The sequence below is a fragment of the Pollachius pollachius genome (genome assembly GCF_949987615.1).
Source record: "Pollachius pollachius genome assembly, chromosome: 10".
Classification (NCBI taxonomy): Eukaryota; Metazoa; Chordata; class Actinopteri; order Gadiformes; family Gadidae; genus Pollachius; species Pollachius pollachius.
The window spans coordinates 9,879,421-9,906,979 of record NC_136943.1 but is presented as its reverse complement, the minus strand read 5'-3'; the positions used below and the strand labels follow the sequence as shown (position 1 = coordinate 9,906,979).

General features: G+C 45.5%; 2 protein-coding genes across 2 annotated transcripts; one reads left to right on the top strand and one right to left on the bottom strand.

The window, feature by feature from the left end:
• Window positions 1–244: 244 nt before the first annotated feature.
• Window positions 245–17,241, top strand: lnx2b (ligand of numb-protein X 2b). The gene is made up of 10 exons (XM_079744698.1): window positions 245–385; window positions 4,156–4,824; window positions 6,660–6,853; window positions 8,145–8,344; window positions 10,654–11,073; window positions 11,656–11,805; window positions 13,681–13,855; window positions 14,180–14,426; window positions 14,700–14,858; window positions 15,728–17,241. Exons 2-10 carry the CDS (start codon window positions 4,421–4,423, stop codon window positions 15,861–15,863), a joined length of 2,085 nt encoding a protein of 694 aa, XP_079600824.1. The 5' UTR covers window positions 245–385; window positions 4,156–4,420; the 3' UTR covers window positions 15,864–17,241.
• Window positions 17,242–17,741: 500 nt separating this feature from the next.
• On the bottom strand, window positions 17,742–22,617 carry chic1 (cysteine-rich hydrophobic domain 1; the record flags this gene model as incomplete). The annotated part of the gene is made up of 6 exons (XM_079744306.1): window positions 17,742–19,255; window positions 19,373–19,432; window positions 19,874–19,930; window positions 20,363–20,518; window positions 21,542–21,596; window positions 22,472–22,617. 6 exons carry the CDS (start codon window positions 22,615–22,617, stop codon window positions 19,205–19,207), a joined length of 525 nt encoding a protein of 174 aa, XP_079600432.1. The 3' UTR covers window positions 17,742–19,204.
• Between the last annotated feature and the right edge of the window lie 4,942 nt (window positions 22,618–27,559).

Sequence of the window (27,559 nt, the reverse complement as noted above, 5' to 3'; positions counted from 1 at the left end):
CTATTGAAGTTTGTTCATTTGAACTACCGTTCATTGAATTCTAGAATTGTAAATGTATCTGTTATGCGATGTTGCAATGACAACGTTAATTCGTATAAATGTTTGCAAGTTAACGTGCGTTATTCTATTTGTAATAGTGAAAAATCACTTAATATTGTAACTTATATAACTCGTGGCTGTGTTCCCTCCTAGACAGAGCAGTACAACACCTGCGCGGACTTCCTGTAAGAAGCGTCAGACCTGGGTTTGTTTGTTTTTCCAAACTGGGAATATCGCCCAGCTCACGCCTGTCGGATGGACTACAGCAGGGGCGGTGTACCATAATAACTTTTACACCACAGAATCAGAAGCGACGTTGGCCAGAAGATCGTCGAGATCCGTCAATGTAAGTACTATTATTTAATGAAATAATGCTTTTCACGGTAAACTCTTTCGACTCGTTCGACTTCCGGGGAAAAAAAAACAACCTTTACAGGTATGGCGACTGGCGAGTTTCGGTATCGGTGGGCAACTGTGAGTGTGATAACGTGATGTTTGAACAATTCATTTGTTCCCAATGATACAGCGGTTTGTGTGTTGCTGTTTCGAATTCGCCGAGTTTACACCCAAATCCTTTTTACCGCTCAATGTGTCGTGTAACCTCGTTCCCGACGTACTGAAGGTGAGCCATGTTCTTGGGACGACCAGCCACGAGTGAGTTGCCCCATCGCCGACGTCCCTGAATCGTACTTTTATGACCTCCTCTATCAGCGGCGTATGTCACGTCAGTGTAGCGATAAGGAACGAGCTGACTGTCACCCGCTGACAGTGGGTAGCCTACGGTGAATTATTTATGATTCTGGCGACCGCATAATTAGCCGTCAGATGCGTAAGGGGGTCATTGCTGTCACCCCCCCCCCCCCCCCTTACGACAGGATTAATCAGTGAGGATGTAATGAGAAATATGATATGTTTTTAGATATGGATGAATTTGAAATATTAAATAGTGGAATGACAAGGTTTTCGGATAAATTCAATGACAATAACATTTGTAGCATCCTTTTGGGAAAATTTGTTAAATACATTTATAATAATACACTTTTTTAAATATAAGACTATGATTATTTAATCAAACAATAATGTAAACCTAATACTTGCTGCATATGGAGGAAATACGTACGATAAAGTGGTTTAGTTTCTTAAGTGTATTATGACATTTAGTGCAATAGATATTTAAGTATGCTTATTGTGCAGTACTATAAAGACATAGACCCACATACCAGTAGATTAAAGGTCTAATAATAAAAGAGACAGTAAGACAAAGGCATAACAGAAGTTCAAAATCAGTAAAAAAATTATGATGAATTATGTATTGTTTATCATTATCATTAGTATCAAGGGTGATATAATAAATTTTGGACCAGGATACATAGAGAGGGAATGTTGCTGAACACATTTGACCTTTTAATGTGTTTTCTGAGGCGTTAGGCATTGACTTAATTGTTTTGTAAGTAAAGGCAGCAACAGGCTGAGTAGACATGATGACAAACAGTCTCACGGCCAGTGGTGGGAAGTGAGAGTCAGCAGCTCACCTGTGTTCCTTAGGTACAGGACACGCATGTGACTCCAACACATACCATCTGGACCAGTGACTTGGCTCAGAAAGGGGGGAATGCCACCTCTGGTAATCCTATGAGAATATAGGACACTTTAAGACTTTCACCCTCAAAGCTTAGAGAGTCACATGATTGAGAGAAATTTGATTTCAATATGTTTAGGAATATTGAGCAATGAGCACATTTTCCAGTCTGCTCTTGTTGTTAAAAAAAACTAAGCCATTCCAATGTCAGAACGGTTAGACTTTCAGAGACATTGATAACACCCTATCATTTCTTACAGTTGGCTCCCTTTCAAACAGGTTGGAACATTATTTTTTTTTATTTCAGTTTCAAGTTACTACCATTACTCAAAGCCACTGCAATGAATCCAGTGCATGTCATAAGTAGCAGGTAGAGGCTAGACATTTATTTCAAATGCATGTTATTAAGGTGAAGGTAGGGATTGGGCATCTCGCTCAAGCATGCCTACAGGTAGACTAAAGACCTTGGGGCTTGAGCCCAGTGACCTTTTGGCTGGGAGCAACCTAGCCAGAACATTATCCTGCCCCCTTTTTGTTTTCCCTCCTTGTGAGTGAGACAACCCCCTATGTATGAGCAATAGCTTTTATACTCTCAAATCTGTCTGTGGCATCGATATGGTTTGGTGATCTGTGTTTTCAGTCAACAAGGGATGTCAAATGGAACCAAAGGTAATCATCTTATGATGTCTGTTCTCGCCAACAGACAAACATTGTGGCCTGTGGTTGTTTCTTTGAGGGTGCCACCAATAAGGTAAACATGTAATTACAAAGCCATGTCCTTTTTTAAAGGTCATGTGAACTCTAGAGAACCATTGTGATCGAACTCTGAACCGCCCAATTTGTATGATGGTGTTGGAATGACACCTAGCAGCCTGCTGCCTGGACTCTGGTCATCTATCTTCTTCTCTCACCTTCACTGACTGTTGCCATCCATAAGACTCTGGAGGATCAGAGAAACACGGGCCTCTGATGAATACATGCGCTTCGTCATGCGTAAAACTCCCCAGGAGATACCAGCCAACTTCAATTCACCTGGAAACAATGTGGTTGGGCGACAACCACAGAGTGCCTATCATTCCTTAGCCTACCTGAATACCAGCCACCCTATGCCTACTGTTAGCTGTGAGGGCAGGGTGGGTTATTTACAATAGTCCACCAATCTTTTCCTCTGCCTCATCGTCGAGCGACTGGGTTTAAGGTGCATGGAGTGAGCCTCGCCTGGTTTCTCATGTTTGTCTTGCTGCTGGTTCCGTGGCCCCTATCGGTTACTGGAGTCGGTGTCACCTGAACAATGAGAAAGAATGGCCTTGAGGACAAAGTCTGAATTGATCTGACCCCGCCTTGCCTGCACACACGCATGAGCGCCCACAAAGGCCTCTGTACGTGCAGGAAGACGGCAGGCACTGGGGCCTCTGTCTGATTTGTCGGTCCGACCATCGGCCAATGGGAGCTATTCGTCTTCAATAGTGCAACATCAGCCGTACGATCTTAACCACTGACATACAAAAACATACAGATCTGAACTGGGAACCCGCAAGGGTGGACGTAGGCTGAATGCTTCAGACCCCTGCCGACTTCGGCTGTTGCACCCTTGTGCACACCAACCTATTCTCTCTCTCCATCCCGCCTCACTCAGTCTCTCACTCACACCGGAGACACAATCATTACTGTGCTGGTGTACTGGAGAGGTAGGGCTCTGGTTTCAGCCAGGCTTCAGTGGCAGAGCCTAGCTGCTGGATGAGAGCCTGTTGTTTGTGTGGCTGGGACGGCTCAGCGTCTCAGCGACATAAGTACCATCCGGGCCACAGTGAGTAGAACAGAGCTTCTCATCGTTTATTTTGGGTGATATATGTTATGCTTTGCTGTTTAATGTTGCTTGTTATGCTACTTAGGAATTGAACGTTTGGTGGTTTTGGTCCTTGCCTGGTGTCGGGTTACCATTTCTGCTGTTACAACACCTAAAAGGTTGAACATTGATTTACACATACAGTTGCTGTTGCTTCTCAATCTTTCTCAAGAAATGTTAATGTCTTTCTCGTGCATCAATTTCATTTCTAACAGATGACTGTGTATAGATGGTAATGGACCAAGACTTTTCCCCAAAGAATGCAATCATAACTTGGGCTCTCCTCATGAGAGGGAATTAGGGGAGATTAAGCTGCTCACAGAGGGATCCAGACCTCTGCTGATTGGATGCGCGGCGGTCATTAGCGGACAGGATTGCATTGCTGCTGCTGTGTTCCCATGGTCATTGCAGTGGCGTGCCTTGTGTTCCGTCACATTAGCCCGGTTCAGCGTTAGTCCGTGTCCTCGCCGAGTTACATTCAGTCTAGCTGAGTGAATGAAACCCACAGTGACTGATTTAGCTGAGTTGTGAATTCCCTTTGTCCCTCAGGAAACCTGCTGAGAGGAAACAGCTGTGGCTGGCTGCCGGGTCGCTGCTGCGTGTGGGATTTGTGTCATTTCCTGTGTTGCTGGTGCCGTTTTCAAATGTACAGCCTTTCAGACCTCTCATTCTCTTTTCCCTCTCCAAACAGATGACCATCATTGAGATCTGAAGACAGACACCGGCCCAATAGAGGATACAGGTCTTTAAATGGAGTTCTCTCGGGATGTACATGGGGAGAAACACTAGACGATACAGAAGAGCCTCAGGAAACAAGACACCGGATTTCCCCGGAGAGAGGTGTGCACGTGTGGAGGAGGAGGAGGAGGAGGAGGAGGTAATAGAGGAGAGGGATTGCTGAAGCTTTTCCAGTAGAAACAAAGGAAGTTCGGAGCGTGGTCCCTCTTTCAGTCACCATGACGGAGCCCAAGACCGCCGCCAGCGGGGGCCCCGCGGCGGCACTGGCGTGGGCGCGCGTGTGCAAGGAGTGTGGCCAGCATCACGAGGGCCAGGACAACCACCTGTACGAGTACCAGGACGAGGTGGACGACGAGCTGGTGTGCCACATCTGCCTGCAGCCGCTGCTCCGTCCCATGGACACCCCGTGCGGCCACACCTACTGCTTCTTCTGCCTCAGTAACTTTCTGAAGGAGCAGGACTTTTGCCCCGTGGACCGGCTGAGGCTGCAGCTTCACCAGTGCCGGCCCTCCAGCCTGCTGGTGCGGAACCTGCTGGACAAGTTGATGGTGCTCTGTCCCCACAACGAAGAGTGCCCCCAGCAGATGCAGCGCTGCGAGCTGATGCCCCACCTGCACAACAGGTGAGCTATGAGCTGGGGAGCGCTGGCAGGGTATTTTGTATTGTAATGAGCTTTGATTTTATAACTGATTATGAACCTGGCTAGATATCCAGCCAGTCTGGTTAGGCTGTTGTTTTTTTCTCAATCAAACATCTGGGTCGATACTATTTTCTAAATGGTTTGTAATCACAAATCGACTTCATCAGGCTATTGGTCCCTTTTAATATTCCCGTGCATTCCAGGGTAGAATGATTTGCATGTGCTTTGGGGTATTGCTGCGAACGATGTTTCCCAGACATCTGCCACAGGTCTGTGTTCTTGCCTGTCTGATGAGGCCTGTATGGGCAGATACACCCGATGAACACTCAGTGGTTACGCCGTGAACCATTGCTATCAGGCCAAGTCATCCTTCACTGCGAAGGGTTTCTTGTTTAAGCTACACAAGATATCGAGGACAACTTGATAATGTGAACACTACATGAATTCAATATTATGTTCTGGACTGTTTCTTGAACTAAGCTATTCTATTTTAAATTCAATATTCTTTTGAGTATCTTGGATTGAGTACCAATAGATATCAGTTCTCCAGTAGCTGGTGAGACTGCTACGTGTGGGAGATGGCAGCCCTGTGAAAACAACTCGATAACATTTACATCCTGGTAGAATGCTAAATAAATAGCGTCAACACAGTTGACAATTCCTTGACAACGTAACTCAGAATAAACGTTGAGTTTATAAGTTGATTGTAAAAAAAATAGTATAAAAAATAAAAGTTGTTTATGCGCAGAGAGCCCGCTGTGCGACTAGCCCTCGAAGGCTGAAGCGCTGCAGTGGGCCCATGAACAGTGGGCACACTCCAGTGTTAAAGCAGGGGAACATCCTGGAGGGCACCGCTGCAGACAGGGATGCCACTACTCCGTCTCAGGAATGTAGCTCGTGGTATTGCTGTCTGAGTCAGCTGAGGTTCTCTCAGTTCCCCTCAAGAGCGATAACCATGGTACAAAACAAGGAAATTGTCACTATAGAAAATAACTCAGTCTCTTAGTGTCCTGCAAACCACATTTCTTATGGAAATTTCCATTGCAATCCTCAGTGTTTCTTCTAAAGACCTTTATTGTTAAGTTGCAGCAGCCGGGTGATGGCACGAGCAAATGTCCTGTTTACCTGAACTCCCTCTAAACTGTGATGGACATATCCTGCAATTTCCTTCCATGACCTCTCACGACAATGGCTCTCTGCGAAGGTGCCATCACTAGGCCCTTGGCTGATTACCGTCTGCCTCCATGCTATTGTTCCGCCAATGCTGGCTGTGGAGCCTAAGTTTCCTGGCAGTGGTTGTTGTGCGAGCCTCTGTGAGTGAATGTTTCGCTGAGATGGACCTCTGCCCTGCTGCACACCTTCTAGCATAAGCATAACCCTAGCCTTCTAACCCTTTAAACAAACAAGCAGCAAAGTCCCTGGGTTCAGCAATAAACAGCAGTAGTTTCACAAGACTAAATCAGAGTCCACCTGCCCCCCCCTCCCACCGCTACCTGCCAAGACTCTGCAATGCAGTAAAACAGTACAGAGCACATCGGTCTAGCAGAGCACTTGGCTAAATTCAGTGTGTGGGGACAAGCATCTGGTTCTCTTACATAGTCACATAGTCTGTGCCAGCCTTTGAAGCCCCCAAAACAGCCCCCCCCCCCTTATTTATTTCAAGAGATGTACATAAACACGTATTCACTATGATGGACCTCACAGGAAACTGTCAGTGGGCAAGGGCTTCCATATGGGGTATATTCTAAACACATTTCTGCTGACTGTATCACTCATTTTTATTCATTTTCATTTTTTTTTTATTCACTACCGTTCAGATGTCCTGTTTACAAGAAGTTGAAAGAGGAGGCAGAGAGGAGGAAGAAGCCCTCCTGGAAAGAGGTCAAGGGGCGCAGCGGGGAGGTGGAGGCGTGCGCGGAAAGCAAACCTCCAGCGGCTCCGTCCAGAACGTCGACGCGAGAGCACGCCGACCCCGGCTTGATCAACCCGGCCTACGAGGAGAGCGAAGAAGGTAGAGCAGTTCCCTTCGAAAAAATAAATCTGTTTGTGTTTCCTGTGGTGAGCTAATGGTTACTCAACGTTTAAACACAGATTGATGTTAAGCCAAAGTGGGAACATAGAAAGTGACTTCATGGTGACAGTCCTGCAATCTGTGTGTTGATCTAGTGTGTAACCAGTGTGTGTGTGTGCCTTCCCCTAAAAAAGGAAACGTGTCACCAGAGAGAGTCTCGGTTGTTGTTGTTGGGGATCATTGTTAACTGTAATCTCCCGTGAAAGAAGAATAGCTGATGTAATTTCAAAACTTAAGAAGATACATTTTGGATTCCGCCTAACCTCTGAAACATGTAGACGGTTAAGACAGGGCGAGAGAGAGAGATGTTTGAGGCGGTCTGGGATTTAGGGGATGAAGTCACATCCCTCAGGCAGCTTATCCAGGTGAAGACAAACACAAAGGTGTGGCAGGATGAGGAAAAACTGACTCGCTGCTGAAGTTTGCTCAGAAATGTCCTCTGTTGGTGTGTCACGCCTATCTACCCCCCAACTGCGGGCCTGCGGCGCTCCTTCATTCTAGAAAGGTGGGGGGGAATGGTTATCCCCATAGTTACGACCCATGCAAACTTTGTGGTACTTTTATTGTGCCGTCGTTGTGAAGGAGCGTTGTGATGAGAGATGTTGTGTATTTATTGCGCCACACACCGTGGTGTTATAGAGTAAGCGTGTGTGAAGCATCACCCTCTCTCAGACGTTAACGTCGAAATCAACTGCTGCACACACACACACACACACACACACACACACACACACACACACACACACACACACACACACACACACACACACACACACACACACAAACCTCGCCACCGGTGTCCCTATGTCGTGACTTTGAAGAGTATACTAAAAGGCAAATACCTCACGCTTGTACAAGTGGAGCGTTTATAAAAACTGGGGGAGACTGGCAAAACATAGGATTTGACTCCAGTTTTCTCTCAACCAAGGTCTTATTGCAGTCAAAGTAATAAAATGGCATAGAAAATACAAATTATTCGTGAATTAAATGATTTTGGGTTCACTGACCGTTTTAAGGGAGCGTGGGTTCTCAAGTAATCAAGAAATCCAGGAATCCAGTATAAAAACACAAAATATTTTCGACATACGACATTGCTTATAAGCAAGCATCGTATTAATTCACCCATTGGACGAGACAGAAGGCGAAGACACCTCCGCCTCACAGGACTACACCACGCATCCCCCCGTTGGATCCCCTGCCAGACCGTGTGTTGTGTGTTCCCTCTGCCCAGACACGGGGGCCATGAGGTCCAGCCTGGTGGCCGAGGCCAACACAGTGGAGCTGTTCCGGGACGAGCCCGAGGACGACCTGGGCCTGCGCATCGTGGGGGGGAAGGACACCCCGCTGGGGAACATCGTCATCCAGGAGATCGTCCGCGACTCCCTGGCGGCGCGTGACGGGCGGCTGGCCCCTGGGGACCACATCCTGGAGGTGAGGGGGGGGGGGGCTCGCTGGCTCATTCTCACTCTAGATGAGGACTGTCCTGGACATTTACATAAGGCATGAGACATAAGACAATGTCAGCTCTGTTATTATCTATAGTAACCATTTCACTGTTTGCGTCGCGCATATTTGCCTTTGTGGGCGGGGGGGGGGGAGACTGAGACAGCCTGGGGTGATAGCTATACCACGAGGTACATCATGGGATGGCCGAAGGGGCTAGTGGCAGCCCTGTCTGCACCTGTGCCCTGAAGGACGTTTCCCTGCTTTAACACTGGAGTGTGCCCGCTGTTCAGGGATCACTGCTTTTATACGATTGGCATGTTGAGAACATTTATTTTCTAAAATTTTTATGATAAACTCAGTTTTACTCAGTTTATTACTAAGTTTATTCTGAGGTACGTTGACAATACAGTACAAAGAAAGTCCACCACAGTATGGTGATTGTACCAGACCGAGTATAAGGGCAGATGGTCTGGGAAAAAGAGGTTGCATTCCTCCTGGAATGTTTTGACTGGAAAATGGAGGGGAAATGGAGGCTTGTTTGCGTAGCTTAACAAGGTCAAACCATTTTTTTCACCTTCACAACAAAGGCAGACTTACTGTTTATGCCTATGAAACGAATTCCCATGATCTGTGAAGATGTGTTAAGTAAACATGGAGCTTGTATGCAGAGACGGAAAGCAGACATTCAAGATAAGCAAGTTTGCGGCGGTGGGTGGGACCAAGTCCTTAGGGAGAATCCATGCTACTTGTAGCTAACTTAACTGACATTTTTTGAAAGTTGTTGTTTTTGTTAGTGATTCACTCAGTGGCAGTCTATAAAGGGGTAAGGTTCATCGCCACCTTATCTGACCCACATGCTGATTCTAATCTAACAATAGCTCTGGGCTGACAATAGGTTGTGTTTTAGCTAATATTGAGCTTTTGTAGGGGATGGTATGTAAACCCAGAATGTTCTGGTCTACAGTAATGGTTAGGGCTTCTGTTCCTGTACTGGGCTAGCCTGGATCAACAGTACTATACGTTAGTGCAATGGCACCCAAAGAATGTCCCCAAAAGACACTGAAATGAGAGGCTAAAGAGAGAGGAGTCTTTGGAAATCCTAGTGCAACAACTGATTTCCTTTTTTAAATAAGATAAAATAATGTTTGTATTTTTTTCCTGCTCAACTCAAGAGTTGGCTTTTTTATAACATTCTGAATTTCCGCTTTAAGTGTGAAGTGGAGGATGAATGTAGGAAAGATGTGAATGGTACCAGCTTATAGCCCTTCTATGAGCAGCTTCGGGGTCAATTTTAAACTAATTTGGTAAAAAAAAAAGACACATTTCTATGCAAATATTTCTGTTCTCTAAATAATTATGATACAATAAAATGAAGTTATATTATTATATATAAATAAAATTAGCTTAATTCAATGTAAACACTCTAGTCAGACAAGTCCCATGTTGTTCCCAGTAGTCTTTTTTTCGTTCCCTCTCCTTTTCTTTCCCCCTCTGCTCTTTCTCTCCCTCTCATTCTCCTTTCTCATGCTTCCCCACCCCCCAGCCCCCTCCCCTCACCTCTCCTTGGCTTTCGGCCTCTCAGTTGTCCTGGAATGTTGTGCGTCTGTAAATCGAGCTAGGCTGCCGTCTCGCTCTGCGCTCTGAGCTCTATCCCTGGCTCTGAATGCCCTCCAAAGCAGTGCTCATCCTCCCGGCCAGCCAATCACAAACCAGGGAACGAGAGCCAAATAAGACACCGGGCCTTTGCTGCCGCAGGACATGAAATGTATACATATTATGACTTTTTGTTGTCGAGAACCGGTGGTGAAATTGGAATTAAGAGGAGGGAAGATTCCACTCCGAATAGGTTGAAACTCGATCACAGACGCTTAAATCAATGCATTGATTTTGGCAGCAGCGATGTAAAACATGTTCTGTGTTGCAGATCATGTTGTTGCTGGCTTTGAGAAACAAAGTCAATTTAATTTAATAAATTAAAACAAACCAACCAAACCCAAGGGTAAGGGGGGTTTTCTACCAAACATGAAAGCATAAAACTAAAGGCACTATGTACAATCTGATTTATATAGGCGAAAGTACATGAAAAATATAATATAAGAGGCTAGAATCTCAGATAATCCATATCAGGTGTTGTTGGAACACTATATGCAGACGGGCCGAGAGCAGGCCCCGAACCGTGCCGTGTTTACAACATAGACACACAGGAACATGGCTCGCGAGACACAGATCCCGGGCAGGAGAGGGCCCCGGTGGAGGTGCGGTTCTGACCGGCTGTGCGGTGTCGCGTTCCCCAGGTGAACGACATCAGCCTGGCCGCCGTCCCTCACTCCAGGGCCATCGCTGTCCTGCGGCAGCCCTGCTCCATGCTGCGGCTCACCGTCCTGCAGGAGAAGGGCTTCAAACCCCGCGCTGAGCCCTACCCCGCCGCCGTCGGCCCCGTCACCACGGTCTCCCAGGGGTCTCCCGGCAACGCCGCCTCTGGCCCCCACCACGGCACGGTCGTCCAGGTGATGCTGGTCAAGCGGGACCGCGGCGAGCCCCTCGGGATCAAGCTCATCCGCAAGTCAGAGGAGAGCGGGGTCTTCATCCTGGACCTGTTGGTGGGGGGGCTGGCCGCCAAGGACGGCAAGCTGAGGAACAATGACAAGGTGCTGGCCATCAACGGCCAGGACCTGAGGCACGGCACGCCCGAGACCGCAGCCCAGATCATCCAGGTAGGGGGAGCCGCTCCTCGTTTATGGTGGTTCTACCATGATGTGCTTGGTTTAAATTTTTTTTTTTTTTTTTATGCATTAAATGTTTTATAGAAATTGCAGAGCAGCTGGATACATATTTGTACATTATTTTCAACAATTTGCGTGTTTTTTTTAAGTCGAATTTTCAAAATTCTCAGTTACAAAAATGCTTTTGGGGGAGAAATGCTGAATGAATGCATCATGTTTCAAACTCAAAAATAAAAGTTTGAATAATCGTGATTTCAATATTGAACGAAATAATTGTGCTAAAGATCTTTGCATAATCGAGCAGCCCTAGTTTGCAGACCACTTAAGTTTAACTGCTATAATTACGTGACATTTTTGTGTACTTATTGTTTTTCCTCACCAGCCAGAGCTAGTGTGGTTTAGAGAAAACAAATCCTCAGACATCGTTTTCACAGTGTGACTGTGCGCGTACATACATGGACGTGGGTGAATGGCATCCATTCCACCGTGTCCACCATCTGAATACATGTGTGTGTGTGTGTGTGTGTGTGTGTGTGTGTGTGTGTGTGTTGGGTGGGATGGGTGTGTCTCCAGGCCAGCGAGGTGCGGGTGAACTTTGTGGTGATGAGGTCCACCGACGCCCAGGAGGAAGCGGACGGCGGTGGGGGAGAGGGGAGGTCTGGTCGGGTGTCCCGAAGAGTGCCGGACCAGCAGTACTTCAGGCGCCACTCCACCTTCCTGAAGGTAAACGCGGACACCGGCGGAGGGCGGCCGTGCATTTCACTCGGCTCCGACCAGCTTTGGTTCCTCCTTGCCGACTGGAGGGGAACGGGAGTCTGATTTTAGAGGCTCGAAATCATCTGGTCTCTGGACAGTTTTTAAAGTGGCGACTTGGAATTTGCTGGCTTTTAAAGCTAATCTAATCTTTGCTGACTGGGGAAGGATAATCTAGCGGTAAGGTAGTCTTGCCGAAAGGTCTGGCTTCAAAACCAAATGTCAGCAGTCTACCTGTAGGCATCACAGAGTGAGAATCCTTTACCCCTACCAAGGCATTAATGAACTATCTACCACATGAATTCGATAAATGTGTCTGCTCAATAAATACAATCGACATGTGCAAGCACTTTTGACCTTTCTACCTGAGCCTCGTATCCGGTCTTGTTCCTGTATATTATAGCAGTGATCCGTCCCTGTTGTGCTTACAGTATGCACTATCAGTAGCCGGGCCAGCACCCCCTGCAGTCGGAGGTGAAAAGCTCTTGAGTGTGGACGCCTGCTTCACTTAACAAAGATAAAAGGCCCCTTTCTTCATGGCGGGACCCCCTCCGTCCTGATCAAAAGGCCAGGGGTGCTGCGGCTCTCTGCTACACGGTCTCCGGCGTGTTGTTGTTGTGGGGTTGTTTTCCTCTGGGTCATTTCTTTGGGTGGCAAGAGGATCAAAGCTGGCGACCGTTGGCTTTAGCCTGCCGGGAAGATCCTTTGAGTCTCGCTGTGGTGGGGCTGGTTCCCTGCTGGGGGGAGGAAGAAAGCGTCCCCCCTCCCCCTCTGCTTCCCCACCAACACCACCTTCGGCCCCCCCCCCACTTCCCCACCAACATCACCGTCACCCCCTAACCCCCCCGACCCCCGAGCACGACACCCCTCCCTCTGTCTCAACCATCCCCCCCACCTCCCTACAACCGTCCTGTTCTCCCCCAAGCGTGGTTCACAGACTCTGGAGCTGCCCAGGGAAGCCCCCCCCCCCCCCCCCCCCCCCCCCCCTCCCAGCTGTCAGGTCCCACACGTCCCCTGGACTACGAGGGCCCGGCGTGGGGCCTCGCACACTCTGGGCCCCGCCCGCTTAATTCCTGCGTGGCTCCGCATCTGTTTGCACAAGCGACTTGACAGAAAAGGATCCATTAAGCCAAAGAGTCTCCCGGAGACGGGTGTAAGATAATGGGCTGCAAATGTTCACACATCCCCACACCCCACACCTCTCCCCCCCTCCCCTCCCCCGAGCCCTTAAATGAATATCATCCTATTCAAGGACGGTGCTGTCTGAAAAAAGTTCTAATCTCACATTAGCTTAATTGCTTGGGGTCGGAGTTGTCAGGGCTTCGATGCAGTGTTTGAGAATGCAGTCGTACAAGCGCAGATGGTTTGTTTTCTTTGCCAAATACCTTGTTGTTCACACTGCTCTCGTTCTGGTCCTGGTTCGTATTGTTAAATTGGGATGCGGCAGCAGGCAGGGCTGTGGTTCCAGATGCATTCTTTGTTGTGTTCAGAACCACATGAAAGGAAACAAAAAGGGACAAACAGGAATCCAAATAGTCTCTTAGCTTGGTTTCACAGGGATTTATACCGCAGCAACAAACAAAACGGTTTTAATCACATGCTCTCTGCGTACTCATCCAAACTTATTGCATTAATTTGCTGCCCTATTTCCTGGTGCTTGTTTCAGGCAGCCACCAGGGTATGCCGTGTATGCATTTCAACTATTTACAAACTCTTCATACATCACCATTGCGCCTACAAGCATAATCAAGAATTAAAGGCTACAGCCACACTGTTGAGCCAATTGAGCCTGCCCTAGTGGCTAGTCAACTGAGGAGTCCGGTCTATGTTCATCCTGTCACCCAGGACCCTCCAAGTGGCTTCTCCAGCCAGGAGAAGACGGTGAGCCTGAAGAAGGAGCCCAGGCTGTCTCTGGGCATCACCATCGCCGGGGGCCGGGACTGCCGCTGCCGCCTGCCCCTCTACATCACCAGCGTCCAGCCGGTGGGCTGCCTGCACCGGGACGGCACCATCAAGACCGGTACACCCTCCCAGGGCCCTGTCCCTTTCCCTCTGCCTCTCTCTGTCCTCCAGTTTGAGTCTCTCTGTCTCTTTTCTTTTCTATCTCTCTGTTGCTCTCGCTGTCTTTCAGTTTGAATCTGTCTCTCTTTTCTTTCCTATCTCTCTGTCGCTCTCTCTTTGTCTCTTGCCTTTGCATCTGTCTCTCTGCCTCTGTCTTCTATTTTCTCTCTCTCTTTCTCTGTCTCTCTCTCTCTGTCTGTCTGCCTGCCTGCCTGCCTGCCTGCCTGTCTGTCTCTGTCTCCCTCTCATGCGTTGCACACCGGTCTTACCGACGTGTTTCCAGGGGACATCCTGCTGAGCATCAACAGCGTGGACCTGACCCAGCTGAGCTACGCGGAGGCAGTGTCGGTGCTGAAGGCCCAGGCGGCCCAGGGCCAGGTGGTGCTGCGGGCGCTGCAGACCACCGCCGAGGAGGCCGACGTGGAGGGCGGCGACGGCAGCAGCGGCGACGAGGCCGAGTCGCACGAGAGCGCCCACGACGACGACCTGAACTGGACCCCGCCCTGGACCAGCTGGCTGGGTCTGCCCAGGTACGGTGGGATTGCGTCGGCCCGAACCCCCTCAAGCCTCACACCCCACCTCTAGGCCTCGACCCTGGCTCTGCTGTAATGCCCCCCCCCCCCCCCCCCCCCCCCACAACTCTCTTGATTATCTGGAGAGTTGTTCCATCGATTATGCCCAGTTTATCGCAACATCCATTATTCTCAGTTTCACCTGTAGTTGTTTTCCAAATGGAAAACAACCCATTTGAATATAAAAGACGTATATATGAAACGTAGGGTCTCCTTCCCTTTGCCCTCCAGTAACATGCACTGGTGCCGGGACATTGTCCTCCTGAAGACCAACAATGACAGCTGGGGCTTCAGCATCGTGGGGGGCTACGAGGAGAGCCGCGGCCAGCAGCCCTTCTTCATCAAGACCATCGTGCCCGGCACGCCCGCTCACTTCGATGGGCGCCTCAAGTAGGTTCATCATCGCTACAGGTGGCATGCTGCTCAGGGGCTGTGTGATTATGGATTGACACTAAAACTGTTTGATGGTAACGCGACGGTCGCACTGCGTACCATTGGACGGTTGGCAATGGATTGCCTATAAAATGAAGTGAATCGTCCGTGTCCAGGTTGATCTGTAGATCTCCGGCGCCCTTTGTCAGAAGCAGATTTGTCACGGCAATTACCTATAATACCCCGACTAAAAGCCCCTTTTGTTGTTTTGTATTTATCAGTCGTCTGCGAAATAATATCAAACTCTTTCTGCCAGATTGTTAATGGAGGAGTTGTTTGTAGCGAATGTTATTAATCCATCACAGAGCTCTTCTGGCTGTCTGTCGCCACATGAGGTATTCGTTCATGACTGTTTAAATGACAGGCTTCCTAGGTCTCTTCCTCAGTTGCTAATTCCAGTCATTTGCTGAGCAGTCAACATGAGTGATGCGTCGAGAAAAGTGCTTCACTGTGGGAAAATTGCGATTGAATGCGTTCCCGGGAATAACGCGGCCATCGTTTTGTGGACCCCAACGACCGTGTTAGCTGTACTTCGGTCTTACTGTCACGGTTTTATAACAAATGACGAATACATGCCTGCATGGCATGTGCTTCAGCCAACTACTTTTGGTAGACGTAGATGTAGGTAACCCTTAGGACCAGGGATACAGCATTTCATCGACATGTTAATACTATGAATTGTACCTATTTTATGCATGTTGTGTCAGAATATCGACTATTCATGAGGATAAATTGACCACCTATTTTGGTCAAAGCTCCTGTACAGTTAGGTCCCCTGGGCCTTAGAAAACATCCATAATGTCTGCTGGTCTGTGGTTCCTCCCCAGATGTGGCGATGAGATCGTAGCGGTGAACGGAGCGACCACGGTGGGCATGAACAACTCCTCTCTGATCCCCATGCTGAAGCTTCAGAAGAACAAAGTCACACTCACCGTGGTGTCCTGGCCAGGGAGCCTCGCCTAATCAACACACACCTAAGCACTATCCCTTTCTTTGTGTCTGTCTCTCTATCTATTTCTCTCTGTCTCCCTCTCTCTCTGTGTCTCTGACTCCCTCTGTCTCTGTCGCTCTGTCTCTGTCGCTCTGTCTCCCTCTCTCTGTGTCTGTCTCTCTCCCTCTCTGTCTCTCTGACTCCCTCTCTCTCTGTCTCTGTGTCTATACCTCCCTGTCTCTCTCTAGTCTGTTAACCGACTGTTTCAGTCTGTAATCTCTGGCATGGATCGTATGTCAGTATAAACTCATCACAGAGTGGGGGTGTTTTTAAGGTCTATCCGGAAATAATTGGGATAATCTGAGTAGAGTATTGGCACAGTTGGGGTTGATCATTTTAGATTAATGACGACAATCAGTGGACAAGCTTTTAACCGTGTACTGGATATAATATTTTATTTTTTATTACATTTTATCATGTCTTAATGTACATTTTACTTCATTTTGACAGCACCGGTACAGGTAATTCAGTCAGCTGTAGAATCCAAAAAAGGAGTGCAGCGTTTATATAATCATAATAATGTGATCGATGCAGAGTACATTGTGGAGTGAGAACAAATGGACTGTTGGCCATGCGCACAGATGTCCATTTATCATCATATTAAGGACATTATCATCACTCATGTTGTTTTATGACATGCATTTATAAAGTATCCTTCAAAGCTGCTACAGTGTTTTAAGTGTGGATGTATATAGAAGATAAAAGACAAAGGTCAAGTAAAGGTTAACATGGGCCCTCGCTGTAATAGACTAGGCCACTTCAGGTATGTCGCTCAACAACCTGGGTCACAGAAGTCAACCAGTACATAGAAGCAGCCTGCAGGCCAAGCCTGGACTGACTGAACAACAACATTTTGCCTAAGAATACAGCGGCTGATGATCTTTAGCTGAAGCTAGGAATATAAATCCCATCATCACACATTTGTGATCGGACGAATTATGCAGAATGTTGAGAGAGCGAAAGATGTGTGCAATGGATTGCAATCAATCAATGACAAAGTGCACTGTAGTATGCTAAATCTCGCTGAATGTATCTTACAACATGGATGTGTGGTACACATTAAGGGAGAAATCAAGACGTGCACTTGCCTTTATGATCACCTTATCCAAAGGTTTTTTTTGCATTTCCACAGTTATTTTTACGTGACGTTCTTCACACTTATTGTGTATGGTTTCAATATGAATAGGATGTGCTTATTATATTCATCCTTTATATTTCTTTTGGAACCGTACTTCAGCTGTTCTATGCTGAGATGCTAATCACCAAGTGGCCTTTCTGATGTCCTGTAGATGATTTGAAATAATTCATGTTTTGAACCACCTCTATCATCACTTTCAATAAACTCGAGGAATTGTAATGTTTGTTCTTTATTTTTTTGACTTAATGTGTTACTGGGACTCAAACACTCCACACCTGATAGTATACAATGATGTCCCAGTTTAAGTTGCTTGAAGAACCAATTCATTTTTCTGAAAGCTCTGTGGCCGTCTTGTTTTAACCCTAGAGTCTCAGCAATTATACCCTAGGGAGGTTAAATGTACATTAGTCCATGGCAGCACAGTGTATTGGCAATGGTGTTGGGACTCCCAGCTGAAATGTGCTGTGTTTGATCCACAAATGTCCTACCTGTATGCATCCTTGAGCAAGATGCCTAATCTTACCTGCTCCTTACTGACATTTAGCTCAATTCACAAGAGTCCCTTTGGATAAGGTCTGCTAGATAACTAGTCTATCGAGATGTCCATCACACCATGTTTTAACCACTTCAGTTGACAATACTTATGGCCTAGGATAGTAGTGTGAAACTAGGAGCCATCTATTTTTTTTATCCATAGGAATATCATATTGGAAGTGTGCTTATTGCTGGTTCCATACCTGCCTAGACTGCTCACCACAAACATGCCCCCTAGTGGATATGGGTTATTCATTCAAAAGAGGTCCTATTTCTATGGCTCTTTACGCATGCAGTGGAATAGTATTTAGACATTCCTTGAGGGCTATATTTCACAATGAGGCAAGAGCAACAAGCTAGCAACGAGGAAAAATCCAAATTAACAATTTATTCACTCACTCCACTGGAAGTAAGTTCAAATGACACATTAACAAGAAATGTAACTGGACAAAACTTGGGAGACACTTTGGAAGTCTCCTTTGTACAAGTGAGGAGATTTACACCTGTTATTCCTCAGCTATTCCAGAGGCACTCTTATGCAATACACTGCAGCGAGATTTAGGTAAGAACAATGTTAGTGGCAAACAGAATTAATGCAACAAAAGAAAGATGTCAATGTCCTTTCGAAAGAACAGCAGAGAAAACCACAAAACAAATTCAATTAAAAAATAATTGTTTTCCAACAGCATAAGAATTTCAGCCACATTTGGTTAATATTTGACATGAATGTGTTGTCTACTTCCTTGGCAAATAAAACAACAATGTTAATAACATGCATTCGTAGCATCATTTTAGGGATCGACGTTATCATACTCTAAAATCCTGACATTAATGCAAAGTGCAATTGTCAATCCTAACTCCTACACATAGGTGTGTCAGTCAACTATATGGCTTACTGGGTAAACAGGTCCATGTGAACTGGAAAAGAACATCCACATCTTCCAAAAAGAAAAAACCATGGTACAGCAATATATTGGCAAGGATGCGCCCCCACTAAAATATCTAAGTAACATTATGTAAACAAATGTACACCTTAATCCTGACATTGCATTTACAAGGAAGGTAATCTCCCTTCATGTAACACGGTTAATCCTAACAGAAAACACAGGGTATTGACATACAGTGTTAGGAAACAACCGCCCTCCAGCTTTGCGTCTGCAAGCCACAGCAGTCGGTAGGGGGGAAAGCTCAAAATAATACATAGCACGCCTTCCACGTTGTAAAAAACAAACAAAAAAGGGATTTAAATACGTAAGGCAAGGATGCGTCAGAAGGTTGGAGGCGCTACATTTAAAAGTAATTCACGATACATAAGGTGGGGGTAAGGTTACCAGTTCTTTGGGGTCAATGCACTTCTCTAGCGATTCGACTTTCTGTTATTTGTCACGTAACAACAAACAAAATGGGGAGCGCAACCAGGGAACACAATTTTCTTTCTTTTAAGTCGGTAGATGTGCAAAATCTGCTCTAAAGCAAAGTGACAGTGTTGTATGTACAAGGTACTGGGAGATGGTCAGGTCCAAGGCGCGGCTCCAGTGTGGATCACCTCTTTTTTTCCGACATAGTGTGTAACGTGTGTGTATATACAAGGCACTAAGGAGCGGGTTTGAGGACCACACGTCCCGTCGTCGAGTGGCCTCCTCAGTCCGGCCGAAATATAGGATATTTGGGCAAGAACTCCACAAGAATCACCTATAGACAGGGGAGAGGGAGGGGGAGGGGCATTTTACTTTACATGTTAAGATAATCAATGAAGATGAATTAAGGTCATCTCAAATATAGAGTGATAGCATAAGGAGGGTGGCTTACATATTCCATCATGTTACTTCCTTCACATTTCCTTCGGGTGAATTTCCAGTGCAACCCGAGCTTAGGAGAGAAGATAGCAAAGGGACATAGTGGGTGGACGAGTCACCCCGACAAACAAACACTCTCAGACACACAAAGACACGATAAACAAAGGGAAATCTGTCCAGAATCTCCACTTTCGCTGGGGGAGGAGGGCTGTCTGGTCCCAATGAGGTCAAACTGTGGCCAGACACCCTGAAGAGTTGCCTTTATGCCTTTGTACGGCTACTAGCTGTAATTAGTTGCTGCGAGACCAAACAAAATGAACGCAGCATTTTGCTGCTGACCTCACAGTCTGCCCTGGTCAACCCTGAGCTGCCGATCAGTAGATCTGACTCGGAGTAGCTCGGAGGTCACTAGGAGTGGTGCTTTTTGCCGTGATCCATCTAAACCAGTTACTCCTGCTGACACATTTCACTCAGGTACTTTCTCAGACAGGAACTGACTTTTTTTTTTACCTACCTTGTGGTATAACCTATTATTCTCCCACTCCAACAACTTCTGAATTGACTTTCTTGTCTGTTTGGATGAGAACAAAAAACATTAACAGATTGAAGGAGAGAGCTCGGCCATTACTCAAACACACACATACTTAACGAGTTAGCAGTAACCCAAACCCACCAACTTGTAGGATTTATGGACGGCCATTTTACCAGCTTGTAATTTCCACTTTGTTGCCCGTAAATGTTTGTAGCATTAACACCTTTTAAATGACCTCGCTGGGCCAGGTCATTAATAATGCATAATGCACTCAACGTATAATTTCTGCACAGGGCCACTAATTGAACAGGAGTCTGTGATTGCCCTGCGCGCTTTCCTCCAGTATGCCTGGATTGCTGCAACAGCCCCTAGAGTAATTAGTGCTGACTTAAAGGAGAGAGTCGGTAGGATTGCGCAGCGTGCGCCACAGAAGTGTGTGGTGTTTGTATGTGTGTGGAGGGGGAGGCTCACCCTCTTGTTGAGGCAGATGACGGGCCACAGACTGCAGCCTACTGTACAGCAGCAGCAAAGGCAGCCGCACAGCAGCCACTTGACGTTGACCGGCAGGTTCTTTTTCAGGCAGGCGTTCACCCTGCTGATGCTGGTTTTGAACTCCTCTGGTGCTACCTACCAGGAACACCAGAACAAGGGTTTTTCATTGGGGGGGGAAACGAAGAAGAGAGTGCAAACTGCTGTAGACAAACTTCATTGAATGAAAAATCCTCAAGGTGTCGCCACGTGCAATTCATAGCAGAACCAGATGGAAGCAGAAGAGAGGAGGAACTCAAATCACTGCTATGGCGGTACTGAGTTATAACAGCTTCCTGATTGACTACAAACAGAAACCTGCCCTGGATCAAAGAGTCGCCGAGAAACCAACAGTTCCATGCAGTGAGATGCTGGCCAGAGATGAGATGACATCTATGAAGCGTACGTATGTGACTCGCTAAACCCGAGGGCTAGACCACTGAAGGCAAGAGGAGACTCAAAGGGGAGATAAGCTCACTGCCTGTGGCCGCAGCAGCCAAACAACATGAATAGATGCTCATTCCTTGCCCAGTCTGTACGCCATAAAACGGGGGTCGTAAGCTTTTATGACAGGATGCAAAGGTCTCTTTACAAACAGCCACAGACCTCGGAATAAAGACCAGCAGGGCCTGATCTGCACCCTTCAATCATCATAATTGTGACCTCATCCATCACATGTCATCCTGGGTCACAATACCAAGCGCTCCGTTTATTGCCCACCACTTCCCTGGGCCTGCACAAGCCCCTGCAGCCTTTTTGTGTCCCAGTGTCCAGCCCAGGAAGCCTTCCTTTCTAGTGTGTTGCACACTCTTTATTCAATTCGTTTATCACCTGGAACTGTACCTTTCTAAACACTGGGGTCGTACTCTGCCCAGCTGAGCCGGGCTTACTCATTTACAGAGCTACATTCAGGACACTTTGGTGTGCGGCTTCAAACACCTCGCCATTACACCCAGGCCGTCCCTGAAAAGAGGACTTTAGGAAGGTTGGCTTTATCCAAAGGCAACCAAAAGAACAATAGTATTGTGGGGGTTTAACTGCCCTTTTTTCCCCCCAATTCCCATGGAATTGGAAGAAAGTCCAGCCAATGAGAGACTGAAGGAGGAATGAATGTAACTGTACCTTTCCTGTGAGAACGGCGGGAAATTCTGAATCAAATCTGTTGCTTAATCCAAACCTGTAAATCAAAGAGAACATTGAAAATGCATATTAACTTTAACAACTTACATTTTAAACTAAGAAAATACGAAAATCAAATAGAGGGATGAAATCAAAAAACATAATTAAAAGGTTTGTGATCGATTCTACAATCTCTTTGGGAAAACAACGTTGTGAACAAGAGTTTGTAATAAGTTTTAAGCTTGGTTAAGTAAATGTGTCTATTTGTTATACTCATTACAATAATTACATTATTATACATTATTTTTTAATATAGATCTAAAGACTGGATCAAAATCTGGTCTGAATAGTCTCAAGAAAGTATGCACCAATTTTAATGGGGCCTGAATTAGAATCTTTATAAACGAACAAAAGCAGCAAGAAATAGCAAAGGATTATAGGAATTCGTGCAAAAGTTAGTTTAGTTATTTTATTGATTTAGTAGCCTACTACAGCGTCTGTCAAAGGTTCAAGGACTGATATCCCCCTCGCACAAAAGACCATAAATTATATTAACCAGACTCTGTGTGTGTGTGTGTGTGTGTGTGTGTGTGTGTGTGTGTGTGTGTGTGTGTGTCAACTTGATTAAATACAGTAGATCTTGCAGACCAATCATCTTAACAATGAAAACAAAGACATTGTGATGTTAGCACCAAGAAGTGACAGTAGATTACCTGACATCTACACAGTGCTTAAACAACTGAAATACAACATCAGCCCCTGACCAGTTTACACGAAACGCGAAAAGAATTGTGTTCGTTATTTCACACAGATAGTGGCTGTGGAGCTAGTCAGATGTTGTGATTGACGTGAACTAGCAGGCTAGCATGAGGCTAGTTCAGACTTCAGGTCCTATAAAAGCCAATAGATAAGAGTCGATCTGTTTTTGCTTACACTGTGATGTGCCCGGCCCCTCTCACCACCACGGGCTCTGGACAATATCTGGGCAGGACTTCTTCACTCACTACATGGTCCTCGTCTTCGTCTTCTAACTCATATATGGTGTCAAAGTCCGCCATGTTGGGCAGCAGGACGCTCATGACGTCAAGCTTCGCTGTTGCGCATGCGCATACACCGCGCTGAATTTGGGGTGATCGTGAACAGCTTGGATCATATCGTTTCCTTTTCACATCACTTTATAAAATGTTCTGTTGTTTTGTTTCTCTCCATTATAACATACGCATTTGTAAAGACTTGGTGAAGATGCGACAAGGTTATTTCGTTTATACTGCCCCAATTGTGATTTTACTAAACCTAGAGATATCTTTCTATCAACGACGAAAATAAAGAATGAAACTTGCATGCCTACAAGCCGAGAAAATAACGTATGGACAACACTCCTATTACCCAAAGTTTTTCTATGAATATAATTTCATAATTACCAATTAGACCCCAAAAAAGTCAATTAGATCGGATGCCAATAGCAATAGGCCCATGCAATTATGCATACAATTTGCCTTTTTAATGATGGAATAATACGAAACAATATTAGAAATGAACAAACCAAGAGTTAAAACTTAACATTACGTATTGCCTTTATTTGGACGCTATTATGTCATCTGGGATAAACCATTTGACACCTGCAATACACAGTTAAAAGAAGGGGCAGTTATTGTAAAAGAAAGTAGGCTATCCAGACCTGCAAGATTAAAGCACAAATGTATGGATGGACGTTACAGCTACATTGCTTGTTATGGCTACGAGCTTGTGGACAGAAATAGCCCAATTCATGTTGAAAAAGTTAGAGATGAAATTCGCAAATAATATCAAGCAAATAAATAATCGTCAAAAAAATGTAGAATTACTTTAAAAAAACAATTTATTTACACCTTAAGTCTGCCATTAAACAAATAGTCCCCCCATGAAACTATAGGTTATAATTTTCCCTGTTTTTACAAAAGATTTCAATGAAATAGAAGAGACTATTGGACGAGCACACAACTGTCTTTCCAAATGCAGTCGATTCAGTTCAACTTCTACTCAAACATTCTGAGGTATTTTTTTATTATAATAAACAAACACATACGCTTTAAACATACAAAGTGGTATTCATGTTATCAATAACATAAACATTTTTTTAAGAACTAAATTTGAACACAACGATTATTTACTCCATTATTAAATCTATTCTATAAAAACAATATTTCAAGAGCCTCCAGCGAGTCATTCTATACATCATCTTCTCTCTCTTCAGCATCCCAGAATGATCCTCCTGGGTCTCAAAGTTTCTAGGTCCTTTCAGCATATCGGAGTGCTCAGTTATACAATATTATGTTGTCCAACAGCGAATTTACAGAGTGGCAGTCACTTGCTGTTGTTGCTGTTGCTGCTGGTGCTGTTGCTGTTGTATTTGTTGTTGTATCTGTTGTTGTTGCTGTATATTCCTGATGGGTGGCAAGGTGTTCATACCCTGTGGTGGATAAAGAGAGGCGTGGATCTCAGTGGGGCTGAGGGCCCCAGGGACGGTCAGCGGGCTCACGGAGCCAGGGTCGCTGTGCACCGACCCCCCGCTGCCGTACGACTGACCCATCTTCTTCTTGATTAATTTCCTTTCTTTGGCTCTGCGATTTTGAAACCAGATTTTCACCTGCAAACGCAAAGAGAAAAAATATATTTAGCAAATGTGAAGTACAATATTTCACCACAAAGGCCTACACACAGTGAGAAGGACGATGTTATTGTTTTTAAAGTGCAGTGCAGAAATAAGGACTAAATCAGGAATAAGGAGGATAAGAGATTAGGGTTACCTGTCGTTCCGACAAGCCCAGGTTGGCCGCGAGCTCCGCCTTCCTCCGGATGGTGATGTACCTGTTGAAGTGAAACTCCTTTTCCAGCTCCAGACGCTGGTGGTCGGTGTACACCACCCTGTACTTTTCCTTGGTTCGCGTTTTACCTTAAATTAAAAAGAAACAACACAAACACAAAAGGGAAATGGTTAGACTTTAATACAATTAAATCAACAGAGTAAAGAAGGCCAGTCCTTTATCAGAGGTCAAGCATGCGACGATACATGCACCGGAGCGGTGCATGTATCTGCCTGATCTTTATAGTGGTGTCTGGGACAAAGATTCACTCAGTTGATCACAGATAGACTGTGTACCTGCTCAGGCTTTGATGTCAATTTGAATACACAACACGAGACACAGTATTCGTTAAGCAGCTCATAAATCTAAGAAATTCATCGCAGAAATAATCCTCAAAAACACTCTTAAAAGGCCTACAGACGTTCTTCTGCGGAATTCTTTGCAGCACACTGTATTTTAGGAAATACATTTGATTTAGGATTAAAAATGTTCACTCAAGACTTTCATAATTTATATCTTCACTTTTGAGCTTCGGAATACATTTGACCATATTGATTTATCAGGCCCTTCATAACTACCTATAGCAAATAACGAAATGTATTCACAAATTAAGGCTGATTTATTTGACTGATTTATGCAGCCAATTACAAGTAACTATTCATGTATTTATTTCCTGACCATTTTCAGGATTTAAATTATCTTTGCATGCAGATTGTCAAACAAACCAAAAAGGTATTTTGTATTTCGTTATATTCTATAAATATAGGCCTAATGAATGCATACATAACGCATGGCTACATCAAGATCATATCGGTCACTATAATTCATAAAATTGATATATTATGATGAGGATGCAGGCCTAAATCATAGACCTATATAAACGTTCAAGCAGAAAATAAATAGTGGAAGTTCCTCCACTGAGCTGCCACTTACAACGTTAATAAATACATTCAACACATGAAAAAATAAGTGTATAATTCGTTTACATAACTCCAGAGACGGTTTAATAGATTTATACTGGGACTTTAGAGTAGTGCATGAGACATTTGCTGTGGAACACGTGACTCTTTCCGGTAATATAACTCTCGCAGAGGAAGAGACAGCGGTGCATATCAAAGTCTAGGAGGTGTTGAAAAAAGGGGTCCACGCCTGGATATGACGGATAACCCGCCAAACCCTCAGCAATGTGCAGGGAAGCCGACTTCACACGTGCTTTACAAGTGGAAGCTCATCAGCATAACAAGTGAACACCTTTTTATGTTAGGGCTGCAGGAAGGCCTGGTGGATAGAGTATACGTTTTTGTTACAATTCGTTTTAGTTTTCGCTGTATAATGACTCCTGGGTTCTGTTTTGAGTTACACAATAATAAATGAACATGTCACGAATTTGTTTTTTATTATAGGCCGAGCTTAAATACATTTTATCGTCTTAAAAAAGTTGTAGACTACTAGGCCGAAATTAAAAAATAAAGTAGCATATTCGGCCTGCAGAATGAATTCCGAAATGTTTGGTTTAGTTAGGCTAAACTTCGACGAGGCATTTATTAACGAAACTGTTTCAATTTCTTTTTTATTCTTATGTATATTCATACTTAATAGCCTAGGAATAACACTTGCACTTTCGGCTACTATTTTCTCCCTATTATTATTCATAATACACCAGTAGCAAACCTTAAACGAATTACGCAGCAATTATGAAACATCAAAACTCAAACGCACAGCATAAATATTGAGAACTTTCTGAATTTGGCATGTTTACTCGAGGCGAAAGGCCACACCTCACACGTCTAGCATTACATAACAAGTCAAAACGGAGGATTGCCGCAAACTCACCAGTGGAAGACGATTGCACAGTTTTACTCATCCATTGGTACGAATTGCGCCTTTCGGGTGAAAGTTGCGCATCGTTAATGTTCTCTGGTGGCGGTTGTAACACGGCTGAGCTCGGGGCGTGCATGTGGCTGTACTCAGGCGAGCAGTAAGAGACCTGTCCCGGGGACGAGTTGTTCAACGGCGCTGGAACAGCGTTAGGTGGTCCAAGGCTGTACGCGCCCCAGTCCTCCCTCGGCGCGCCATACGAGGGTCCCCAGTTCCCCGCAGACTGTGTGTGCGTCTCCATGTTGGGCACATGGTGGTATCCCGAAAAGTCTGGGTATTGCGGGGTCGTGACAAAGTTCTGTGGAGGGAGATTGATACTGGATCTCCTCACGGGACCCTGGTGATACATGTTGCTGTCCTTATCCAGTATATATCCCACATACATGATGACTAAATACACATGGAACACACAATGTGTAATAACTTCACAGAGAAAATAAAGATGTCTTTACGGTGACATTGTCACACTGAAGCTATAAATCTGTTAGCGTAAAACAATCCGTGAAACCCGAGGCTCGTACAGTCCAATAAGTTTCCAAGATGATTGGCGACCTGCAGGTCCTGCGCTGCTAGCCGTCCATAGTGTGGCTATGTTGACAAGGAGCAAGCAGCATACTAATGTAATTCCTGACGTCAGGAAGCTCCTTGACTCTTCGAGATTTGCATCCAAATGACGGCTGGGTAGATGATGCTGGGCCCAACTGTCCCCTCGCGCCTGTCCTGCGCTGCGTCATCACCTCCCAGTCGGCCTATCCCAAGACATCAGAAGGTCGGTTTCCATGCATACATTCACACTGTGGCCTATGGTAGCCACAGGTTTAACGAGCCTACAAAACAGTAGATGTTGTCGTAGGTAAGCTCTGGGCGCCCTGCAGCGCTTTGCGCATGAATATGTTATGACTTCTGAAGTTTTGCAAGCACGTAAAAGCATTTCATACTAGATGCAATTGTCAAGCAGGTCCATTTTGAATCTCCTGTTATGTTATGTTGTGTTACATTTCATGCATCCATGTATTCACGCATTATTGACTCTGGTTTAAATATGCAACAGTAGGCCTAATAGCCATGGAGCTTTTTGGAAGATTCACCTGGTGGACTGTAGTTAAAACCAAATGAAGGTGCCATTAATCTCCAAACATTCGGCAAAGTGTTGTGATCTTGTTTTTTAGGTTTTTTTTATGCAAACGAGGTGTAAAGTGGGACTCTTCGTGAGGCAAGACGGGTTAGTCATTCCATGGTAACACCTTAAGGTCACACTTCACAGTTAATTCCGGTCAGAAGGAAGCGATCTCTCTCAGCC